Below are 12,075 nucleotides of genomic sequence, written 5' to 3' on the forward strand. Positions count from 1 at the left end.
GAGTCAATGTACCAGAAACACAATCTGGCCAATAAAACTAAAATGGAAACTATACACCCTGACTTCATTTAGAGATGAAAACCAGGGTACCTTTCAGTTACCTCTAGTGTACAGAACAGCCGTATCTCTGCACCATCTGGAAGCCCGACTAAAGTGATCACATGGATTACAATGGGACGTGGCCTCAAGGATAACATGGGCTGCAGAGAACAGGAATTCTGTTCATCACTGCGGTGCCTGGGCACTCCTTAAGTCCTAAAGAGTACTTGCTGAAAAAATGACAGAAGATGACGTAACTTTTCTAGAAGACTAGAAAAGTCAACACAGTTTTGCACAGAAGAAATGGACAAGCAGCATCTAATTCAGCAAAGATAGAAAAGTGGAAGTTAACCATGTGAAGGAGGGGTAAGAAACAGCAATCACCCACAGCACCAGTATTTTGCAGACTAAACAGAGATGAGTGTCACCAGGCAGCACAGCGGTGAAGAACCCCCCTGCCGACTCAGGAGACACCGGAGACGTGGGTTCAATTCCTGGATGGGGAAGATCCCCTGGGGAAGGCAATGGCTACCCACTCCAGTATTCTTACCTGGAGAATTCCATGGACAGAGGAGCCTCGCGGGCTACAGTGGGTCAAACAGGGCTGAGTGACTGAACACACAAACAGTAAGCGACAGGGCACAGAACGGGCGGTCAGTCTGCAGGAGGAGCAGTTACACTCCAGATATCTCCCACCCCCAACCTATTGCCCCCCATCCCCAGCTCGCCCTACTTTCCCAGAATGCTGGCAGCTGGGCCTGTACCACACTCGCCACCATCCAGGCTGGAGACCAGAAGCCCTGCTCTGGGAAAACCGACAGGCCCAGAGAAGGAACTACTCTAGCAACTCTGCTAGTGCCCCTCAGATGGGCCAGGTCCCCGTCCCATTTCCTAATGGTGAGGCTCACATTTACAGTTTATGCACAGAGAGTTTCCAATCAGTCCGCTCATAATTGTGGAAGACAGCCAATAATCACCAGGCATTTGAAGAGCTTCTGACATCAAAGACAAAGACCAAAGTAGGAAACCGGATAAAAAGGACTCAGAAGAAAGAGAGACAACGCAGGGAACAAAAGGAAACATCTACATAACTCAAGTGTGTGCACATGCAGAGCACATCATGCGAAACGCTGGGCTGGATGAATCTCAAGTTGGAATCAAGACTGCCAGGATAGATGTCAACATCCTCAGATATGCAGATGACATCACTTTAACAGCAGAAAGTGAAGAGAAACTAAAGAGCCTCTTGATGAAAGGAAAAGAATGAAAAAGCTGACTTAAAACTCAACATTAAAAAAACGAGTATCATGGCATCCGGTCCCATCACTTCAAGGCAAACAGATGGGGGAACAATGGAAACAGGGACAGACTTTATTTTCTTGGGCTCCAAATTCACCGTGGATGGTGACTGCAGCCACAAAATTAAAAGATGCCTGCTCCTTGGAAGAATAGCTATGACCAACCTAGACAGCATATTAAAAAGTAGAGATACCACTTTGCCGACAAAGGTCCATCTAGTTAAAGCTGTGATTTTTCCAGTAGTCGTATAAGGATGTGAGAGTTGGACTATAAAGAAAGCTGGGTGCCGAAGAATTGATGTTTTTGAACTGGGGTGCTGAAGAAGACTCTTGCGAGTCCCTTGGACAGCAAGGAGATCAAACCAGTCAATCCCCAAGGAAATCAGTCCTGAATATTCACTGTAAGGACTGCTGCTGAAGCTGAAGCTGCAATACTTTGGTCACCTGATGGAAAGAACTGACTCATTAGAAAAGACCCTGATGCTGGGAAAGATTGAAGACAGGAAGAGAAGGGGACGACAGAGGATGAGAGGGTTGGATGGCATCACTGATACAATGGACATGAGTCTGAGCAAACTCTGGGAGATACTGAAGGACAGGGAGGCCTAGCATGCTGCAGGCCATGGGCTTGCAAAGAGTCAGACACAACCTAGCGAATGAACAACAAAGAGAAATGGTTTTTAAGATGACTGCCTTCATGAAACAGAAACAAGATGTTATAAAAAGGAATACTAGGGACAAAAACACTTAGAAATGAAAGATATGATGATGGCAGAAATAAAACTGCAATGTAAGGACTAGAAGATAAAGTCGAAGCTCTCTCCCAGAAAAAGAAGGATAAAAGGTCAACAGCTAGAAAAAAGTAGGAGAAAGGAAATTAACAGAAAACTCAGAAGATCTGACATATGAGTAACAGGCGATCAAAAAGGCTAGAATGAAGAAATCAGAGCTCATAGAGAATACAGGAAAGTTTTAGAGAGCTGAAGGACCCAAGTGGCCCAGCCCCCCCAGAAAGACCCCCAAGGAACACTAGGGATGAACAAATCTCACCAAGGCGTGGGGATCACAACGGTCTCAGGCCTCCCCTTGTAACAAGAGCCAGCAGACATCTGAGTCAGGCCTTCAAAGTTCTGCGGGAAAATGACTTTTAACCTAGAATTCAGTATGCAGGTAAACTGCCATTCAAATACAAAGGAAGAAAAGGCATCTTCAGACAGTTTAGTTCTCCAAAAAATTTCTCTCTGATGGACTCTTTCCAGGGAAGCCACCACAACATAAGACATTCAGTTCAGTTCAGTTCAGTTGCTCAGTCGTGTCCGACTCTTTTCGACCCCATGAATTGCAGCACGCCAGGCCTCCCTGTCCATCACCAACTCCCAGAATTCACCCAAACCCATGTCCATCGAGTCGGTGATGCCATCCAGCCATCTCATCCGCTGTCGTCCCCTTTTCCTCCTAACATAAGACATGGGGTCCTGGAATTCCCATTCAACAGAGGAGAGGCACAGAAAGAAGTCCCATAAAGAATGAAGAGAAACCCCAAGATGGCAGCGAAGCAGCAGGCCTAGAGAAGACACAGCCTCAAGTGGAACAGGAAAATGAAAGGCTCTCCAAGGGCTGAAAAGTGAGAGATCACTTGAGGTGGCTGACTGCTCTGGGGAGTTCTAGTTAAAACCTGCACTGAATTCATGACTATACATTTGCATCCACACTAAGGGAGAGAAAAAGTAATTCATCCCAATTAACACAAAAATAATTCCTTGTCTTAGTAGACTAGGAATTAACTGCATCCTATGTGGCTTAGCCATTAAGATGTTTACCCAATGGTAACAAACACTGAATATCAATTTAAACAGTAATTATTATCTAGCCAGATTTGGAAAAACAAAGAGGAAGGAAGGGTCTGTGTGTCTCGGCAATGCAGGGGAGGAGACACCTAAAATTCTATGGCCTTCTCTTCCACAGGAGAAGTTAACAGATAGCATATGAAATGGAAAATCAGAAATAAGCAACATAAGCATGCTACAGAGACGCATGAAATTTGAGGCAGGAATTGCTAAATAAGTAACCATCACTGCCAAAGATCTGATGCTTCCAAATTGTGGTGCTAAAGAAGACTTTTCAGAGTCCCTTGGACAGCAAGATCAAACCAGTCAATCCTAAAGAAAATCAACCCTGAAAACTCACTGGAAGGACTGATGCTGAAGCTTCAATACTTCAGCCATCTGATTCGAAGAGCTGACTCACCGGAAAAGACCCTGATGCTGGGAAAGAGGGCAGGAGGAGAAGGGGACAAGAGAGGATGAGATGGTTGGATGGCATCACCGACTCGATGGACATGAACTTGGGCAAAAACCAGGAGATAGTGAGGGACAGGGAAGCCTGGTGTACGGCAGTCCATGGGGTTGCAAAGAGTCGGAAACGACTTAGCGACTCAACAACCCCCACCATTAGCATCCAAGGCTCTTCCCCCATCCACCTAATAACACCTTCACCCTCTGCCTGACCTAATAACACCTTCACCCTCTGCGTGGAATGTAGGTCGGAGGGTCACCCTCAGACCAGACAGTGGACTGAGCAGGAAAGGGCAGGTCCCTGAAGACTTCTTGGAATGAGGCTGTCAAACCAGCCATGGACTGCTCACAAGCCGCATGAAAGGCAAATCAACCTTGATTTTGTTTGAAGTGAAGTGAAACTTGCTCAGTCATGTCCAACTCTTTGCAACTCCATGGACTATTCAGTCCATGGAATTCTCCAGGCCAGAATACTGGGGTGGGTAGCCTTTCCCTTCTCCAGGGCATGTTCCCAACCCAGGGATCAAACCCAGGTCTCCCGCATTGCGGGGTGGATTCCTTACCAGCTGAGACACAAGGGAAGCCCAAGAATACTGGAGTGGGTAGCCTATCCCTTCTCCAGCGGATCTTCCCAACCCAGGAATCAAACCGGGGTCTCCTGCATTGCAGGTGGATTCTTTACCAACTGAGCCATCAGGGAAGCCCTGATTTTGTTTAGGTCACTGTTATCTGGTTCTCTGTCACTGGCAGCCTAAGACAGTTGATTATAAGGAGAAATAGAATGGTTAAAACTGGTTGCTTCTGAGAAGTGAGAACCCAGAGCAGGCCGGCTGGTAAAGAGACTTTTGTCTTTCATCCTAACTCTGTAGAACTACTTCACTTTTAAAACTGAGTAAATGTATTACTTTGATAAAAGTAAAATTACATTTAAAGAAAATCACTCCACAGGGTATGGTCAGATGTGCCGTTCATCTCAACGTCTAAAACTAGGATTAGCTGTATCTCTTTAGGTCTTTATTCTTCTCTCTTCTTTTTCTGTTGTGCTGTGCGGTGTGCGGGATCTTGGCTTCTCGACCAGGAATGGAACCCATGCCCTGCTCTGGGAGTGCAGTGTCTTCATCACTGGACCAGGGAAGTCTCTCAGGTCAATTTTATTTATTTACTTTGAAAGAGTAATGTTCATTCATCCATTTTTGTGTGTGTGGCTGCAGCAGGTATTAGCTGCAACACGCAGGGTCGTCGTTGAGTCTGCAGGATATTCTGCTGCGGCTCCCGGGCTCTGGGTTGGGGTGTGCAGGCTCAGCAGTTATGGCCCACAGGCTAAGCCACCCCACAACATGAGGGATCTCGGTTCCCTGAGCAGGGATAGAACGCAAAGGCCTTGGCGTTGCAAAGTGGATTCTTAATCTCTGGACGACCAGGGAAGTCCCCTTTAGTTCAATTTTAAATTCCAACGTTGGACTGCAGATTTCAGATCTGATTTTTCTCAAGGCAACAGAATCCACAGTTATAGCAGAAGTTTTGAAAAGGCGAGGGATGAAATGCAAGGCAGTGTTGAAGACTAATCAAGCAGAGATACTGAAATCTTCAAGGGAGAAAGGCTTTCATTTAGGTCTTAAGACCTTCAGCTAGGCCAGTGAGGATGGGAATGAAGGGAAAAAAAAGGTTAAAATAAAACAGAGATATTACATAGCAGGTGCCTGCAAGGCAACCCACGGCTGACCAGGAGCCCATGCAGGAGAGAAACCCTGGCTGGAGGGCGAGCTGCTCAGAAATGTTCAAGGGAAAAGTCCAGAGCCTGGTTTACCCAACAGAGAGGGGAGATGTGGGTGGTGGACAGACCATGCCATCTCTCAAATTCCCAACAGTTTTCAAACCCATAGCTTGGAAGCGACAGGAAGCATCATCACATCAGTAATGTCAGTGGTGCCCTTAGAAGAGTAAATCTCATATGTCTTCAAAGATGCTCCAGTAAAAGCAGTTAGCCTCCAATGAAAATAAATAAATTTATATTAAAAAAAGAAATTATATTAATTCAAATTTTTCTTCAAATCTCTAATTCAAATTTTTCTTCAAATCTCTAATTCTTTCCTAAAGATAACAAAGTATCCAAAGTCTCCTATTATATTACATACTGATCCTTTTCACAAAGTTTTAATCTGAAAACAATTTTGTTGGCAGTTACCTACCACTTAATAACACTGACCAAATACCTAATATGAAACACATTTAAAATCACGTGTGACCCTCATCTCATACATAGTATCTGTCTTATTGACTTAATAAGGAGAAGGCAATGGCACCCCACTCCAGTACTCTTGCCTGGAAAATCCCATGGATGGAGAAGCCTGGTAGGCTGCAGTCCATGGGGTCACTAAGAGTCGGACACAACTGAGCGACTTCACTTTCATGCATTGGAGAAGGAAATGGCAACCCACTCCAGTGTTCTTGCCTGGAGAATCCCAGGGACGGGGGAGTCTGGTGGGCTGCCATCTATGGGGTCACAGAGTCGGACACGACTGAAGTGACTTAGCTTCTATTGACTTAATAAAATTTCTCCAATAGATTTTAAACCTAAATAAACCCTTCAAAAATTACCATACAAAGTTTATGTTGGCCAAACACTCATGATTTTATTAATTAAAAAAAAAAAATTTTGGCCACACCCTCAAGGTCCATGGGACTTCAGTTCCGAAACCAGGGGTGGAACTCCGTCCCCTGCAATGGAAGGTTGAGTCTTAACCACTGGACCTCCAGGGAAGTCCCCAAATACTTATGATTTTAAATCTAAGGAAAGTGTATTTTCCTCTCATGCATTTTCATTAGCAAGAGAGCTTCTCACACAAATTTCAGGTAACACTAACATACTGTCATTTGGAACTTAAGAATCAAATTCAGGACAGGGACTAAAAGATGTCATATTATGGGGGCTGGGGTGAGGGAATTACAGGGAATTTTGTCTTTTTAATTCTTTCAAAATCTTCTTTACTTGCATTTTATCACCTTTTTGATGGGGGAAAAAAAGGGTAAAAATATGTATTTGGTTTCTTCCAGCATGATCCTTTCACTTTATTACTCTCAAAAAAATACGTTTTGCCTCTTTACCAAGAAAAGAGTCTAACAGTTTTGTTGTACTTAATATAGTTTGGAATTAACAGTCCTGTTTGCTCGCATGTTTATCCGGCATCACTGACGTCAGCACAGACAGGACGAGACTTCAAGGGCAGCAGGTGCTACAGCAGCAGGTAGGGCAAGGCCACTGCTGTAGGCCACAGCAGGGGGCTCCCGTCCACACTGCACTGTGTTGGGAGTTTCTGCCTTACGTGCATTTGCAATTGAAGAGCAATGCACCACACCTCCTAAGCTCTTTCAGGCAGTGGTATCTTCAAGTGAGGGCAACTCACTCCAACTCCAGTTTCATTTACCGCAGGTCTAGACTTAACAGAGACACTGCTAAAGTCCAACTGTCAGTGGAGGAGGTTTCAAGAGAGAAAAGGTAAGGCTGGCTGGTTAATGTTTAACGGTTTCAGCTGTTCCGTCACAGTGCCTAGTCAATATCGCTCTGTACTTCAAATAGCTATTTACAATCCAAATTGTGTTAACCTAATTTTTATTACACAATCCCAGTATTCCTCTACTAAGCTACATCTTATTACTCAAAAAATGTTTCTCAATATCTGTTACTTTAAAAAATAAAGTGTTCCCATGTCATGCAAAAATTCTATCTCGAGAAGCCACTTAGATTAAAATGTATGTTGAGATATTTAGCACCATCAGTTAAGCCCTGAACACATTCAATTTGGTAGAGACATCCCACTCACACTAGGTGCTGAGCATCCCCATGCCAAAAGCTACAGGAATTCACACAGATGAGAGAGAACTCCGACAAGGTAATGCTTCACTCATAAGAAAAATCACCAATGAGGAAATTAAACAGAGGGCTACAGAGATGAATTCTACCCCTTCCAGAGGAAGTATGGTGGCACAGAGCGAGAAGAGGGCCTGGACTGGGCATCGGGGAACCAGGCTGAGGCCTGCCTCCGGCCTGGTCTGCAAGCCACATGGGGGCCGGGGCAGAGGACCACCATGGTCCATCCAACGCCAATCGGCCGGAACTTCCAACATCGGCTCTGTCCAAACATAATAGCCGGCATTATTTTTTTAAGTCAGGGAAAAAAATTTTAACACATGTACAAGTATTTTTATATAACGAAGATGAAAGACAACTTCACCTCATCTAGTCGTCCATATTTGTCGCTGTTTACTTGTGGAAATTTCAAAGTGTTTCACATGCTCTGCTTCAAACGGTATCAAATTTGCATTTGAAAAATAGCTTAAAGAAATACACATGCAAAGCAGGGTACTTCCAACTTTTAATTAAGGTCCAGGATTTCATAGAGGAAACTAATCAAACTATAAACATAATCAAGGGAAAATTAAAGGCAAAACCTACAGTGAAGGCTAGGATGAGTCTAGTCCCATGCAACCACTGCAGAAAATTCTCTTTTAAAACTTTATTACTTATACCTTCCAAATTTCCTCAAAAATCCCCAATAATTCTCAAATCTGGGCTGAATCGGGTATTTTTCTTCACTGAGCTTCCAGACTTCTACATAACTGTCAGCAGATACCTACCAAGGTTGGTCCTCTGCATGTCAGCACTCGATACAGTAGAGGTCGCAAACATCATGCAGGTGTAAATCAACAACTCGCAGGGTGACAGCCTATATATATGTTTCTTGAGTAGAGTAGAAGTAATTCCACTAGGAAGTCGGAGTACCTAATAATGCTCCACAAACAATTCCATTTGAAAGACCACTCTTTGCTTTCCAACGCAATAACTGGGCGTTCCGAGCAACACTAAATAATGACCGCCCACATCCTAACGAGTGATACACACTGTGGAGTTACAATGGTGCATATGTTAACACACATGACATTAAATGCTGCTTCTTAAATATATTACTATTCCATGAAAAATGCCACCTAAAATAGAGTCCATTCCTCTTCTCTGTAATTTAAAGCTCAATGCAGACCGAATTCTTAGGAGATAATGTCATTTATTTGTAATCATAATTTCCAAAGAGTCAAAATATTTCTATACTACACCACACAGCTTCTATTTAGACTTGGGAAAATTCAAACCCATAAAATAAGACCTCCTCACATGCTGAGAGCTTCCTCCAATGAAACCCACCAGTTCACAGTGGCTGGGCTGCGCGGCAACCACTGGCTCAGCCTTCGGGATAAGGAAGCCCCTCCTAGGCACTGCAGGTTCCCAGGCCAGAGGATTTTGGGACCACACCTCACCTGCTAACTCAAGCTTCCATCTGCTTCCTCCTTTCAGTAACACATTGACTCACATGCCAAGCACTGAGTTGAACCTGATTGTGAAACTGTCTGGATTCCAAGATCAAATGCTCAGCAAGGAAGAGCAAACAGGATCCTCAGAAGGCTGGGATGTAAGAGGCCCCAAAGACTTCACTTTCAAAGCAACTGTGAAGTCAAGTTCATTATTCAACTGGCGGTCACATCACTAATGAAGGACGCCAGAAAATGAATAGTACTTTCATTTTATTGATACTGTATGTAACCAGGAAGGGTGGTCAGCACCAAAACGAAGCCCAAAGCAAAGCCAAGCAGGCTGTCCTGGGGCTGTGGGCCTCCTTTTCCTGCTGCTCTCAAAAAATTTCAAAATTTCACTAAAGAGGGAAGAAGAGAAAGCTCTCTAAAAATGTAACAACTTAAGTTTTATTTGGTAAACAAAATCCCAAATTCCAATTACCATTTTGGCAGACCAGGGGTCCTAACTACAGAACACATTCATTTCTTTATGTAAAAAAGTCAGCTTTATCAGCCCCAAAGGTTAGAAATTACTGGTCCAAACGGCACAGTCTGAGCCCAACGAGGCAAACGACCCAAGGCTAAGATTTTCATAGCTTTGACCTGAACCCTGAACAGAAGCATGTCATCTTCCTTCTAGGCAGTTTTAAACGAGGCTGAGGGTCTTGACAAGACGCCCAAGTTAGAGAGAGAGAAAGATAAGATGTCGCTTTACACGTTAGTTGTTTCTGGGGTTCTAACCATTACACAGCTTAATCAAATTTCTGTCCTAGTAGAACATAATAATTTAGCTGACCAATTATTAAAAAGCATGCAGAGGTCTGGTGAAGAAAGTTTTACAGTGCCTTCCATAGTAACAGTTCCAGCTGCCCTCCCCGCCCCAAGCATTACCAGGGTCTGGCAAAATTACAATGAAAAAAATCAACCGACTCTCCCATGGCGTTTCAAAACAAGGCTTTCAACTTTAAAATTCCCTTGGAGGTGGTACAGTGAAATGGATGTTCAGGCCCTGGACACCAAGGGATGCGGACAGGCTGTCACCTAGGAGGGGCTCCCAGGAGACGCGCGGGGGTGGGGAGGCGGATGCAGAAGGCACGCGCCGCTGCCCATACGACCCAGGAGGGCGAGTGGCGTGAGGGGAGCGAATAACTCGACGCGGACTCGGGACCCCAAAGGCGGGGGCCGGGGACGGATATCCCGGGGAGGGCTGCAGGAAACGATATCCAGGCTCGTGGAGGGTGGATCTAGGAAGCGGCCGGGGCGCGGGCCCGGCGGGGCGGTGGGGGCGGGGGTGGGAACGGAGGATGTGGCTCCGAGGGGCAGGATGAGGGGGCGGGACGGCCCAGCGCGGACGTGCGAAGGCCGGGGAGGAGGGCAGGGACGGGCCGAGAGCCGCCAAGGGCGCGAGCAGCGGCCGGGCGGGCCTGGGAGCGGTGACGAGGCGGGACGGGCGGCCGCCCGTGGACCGGGAGGGCGCGTCCGGGCAGGGGTCGCAGGGCCGCCGGTCACTTACCCCACTCGAGGAACTCGGCCACGTACTTGTCGCGGCGCAGGGCCGAGTGGCTGCACTCGGTGTACAGGCAGACGAGCACGTCGAGCAGCGTCTCCACGCTCAGGGCGCTCTCGTTGCGCCAGGGCCCGTCCAGGAGCAGCTGCTCCAGCTTCTTGAGCCGCACCTTGGCCGACATGGTGCCGCGCGGCCCGCTCCCAACACGCCGGGCCTCTTGCCGGCCCGCTCGGCCGGTCCGTCAGGGCGCGCCCGCGGGGGCCCGGCGGCCGCGAGCCCCGGCAGCCGCGGCGCCTCGCCGCGGCCCCGTCCGCGTCGTCGCGCCCCGGCCTAGGCCGACCTCCTGGGCTAGGACCCGGCGGCGCAGCGTCTGGGGCGCCGGGCCCCGCGGGTCCATGGGCCGCTCCCCTCCCCTCGCCGCCGCCGCCCGCCCCGCCCGGCGCCGCTCGCCTCGCCCCCGCCGCGCGCCCCGCGGCCCCACCCGCGGCCGCGCCCTCCCCGCCGCCCGCCGCCGCAGCTCGCCGTCGGCCCGGAGCAGCGCGGAGGCCAGCACTACTGCGCAAAGCCCGGCCGGCGCCCGAGCCTCGACCCCAGGCCCCGACCTGGCGGCCCAGCCCCGCGGCCCGCAGCCAACCAGGGCGCGGCCAGCTCGGGCGCAGCCAACCACGGCGGGGCCGGCCGCCGCCGCCGCGCTGACCTCAGCGCGCCGCCCCGCCCCGCTCTCCCGGCTCCCGGCTCCCGGCGGGGCCGGACCTCGCCGCTTGCCGTAGCGGGGCCGGGATGCTGGGAAGGCCGGACGGGCGGGGTTGGAGGGCAGCACCGCCTGGTGGGGGCGGGCCGAGCGAGCGGCCAGCGAGCCGCCGAGATTGCGGGGCCGGCACGCGCGCAGGGGGTGGCCGGGCGGCGCGCGCCAGCGCGTGGTGCGGGATCCGGCGCCTGTGTGCGGGGCCCGCGCTCCCGCCGCGCGCGCGCGCGCCGCGGCTCCAGGAGGGGCCCCCGAGGCGCGCGAGGCGACGCCCGCGGGCTCTGGCCTGCCCGGGGGCTTCGGGGTTGGTGCGCTGAGGCGAGCGTCAAGGCTGCCCCGCTCCCGCAGTGCTGGCGACTTCGACCTCACGACGGGGCGTTTTAAAGCCGGGCCACCTCTGAGCTGGGAGCGGCCTTTGGGAAAAGGCGGGCCCTGCTCCTACTTGACGGGCGGGAGACTGAGGCCCGGGCTGGGTGGGGTTGCCGGAGAGGTGCCACCCAGCGCCCCATGAATTCGTGATGCACCCGCTTCAAACTCTACTGCCCACCGTCCCCCCCTTGCAGATAGATGCCTTGGGGTGGCAGTTTGGTAGGAAGCGGCCTGCCGTTCCCTCTGGGCTGGTACTCAGATTGCGGGTTTATGCGTGTGTCTGGGGAAGGAGGGTGATGGTGAATATCTGCACCCAGAGAAACCCTTGGCATCGGAAGAGGAGGGGCAGCCTAGAACTCGTGGGGGATCACAGTGAGGAACCCTACTGAGGATATAGGGTTCAGTTCCGTTCAGTCGCTCAGTCGTGTCCGACTCCGACCCCATGGATTGCAGCACGCCAGGCTTCCCTGTTCATCACCA

At 49.4% G+C, this 12,075-nt stretch overlaps 1 protein-coding gene across 2 annotated transcripts in view; it reads right to left on the minus strand.

Moving 5' to 3' along the window:
• Window positions 1–10,758, minus strand: part of CDC42BPB (CDC42 binding protein kinase beta) — a 98,222-nt gene extending 87,464 nt beyond the window's left edge. For both annotated transcript variants that reach the window (XR_009732231.1, XM_061395413.1), the window contains exon 1: window positions 10,488–10,758. Coding sequence is in view for 1 of the 2 variants with exons in the window: in XM_061395413.1 (XP_061251397.1) it covers window positions 10,488–10,662 (175 nt within the window). In the remaining variant the exon portion in view is untranslated. The remainder of the gene's footprint in view (window positions 1–10,487) is intronic.
• Window positions 10,759–12,075: the final 1,317 nt, after the last annotated feature.

This window comes from Bos javanicus, chromosome 21 (assembly GCF_032452875.1).
Source record: "Bos javanicus breed banteng chromosome 21, ARS-OSU_banteng_1.0, whole genome shotgun sequence".
NCBI lineage: Eukaryota > Metazoa > Chordata > Mammalia > Artiodactyla > Bovidae > Bos > Bos javanicus.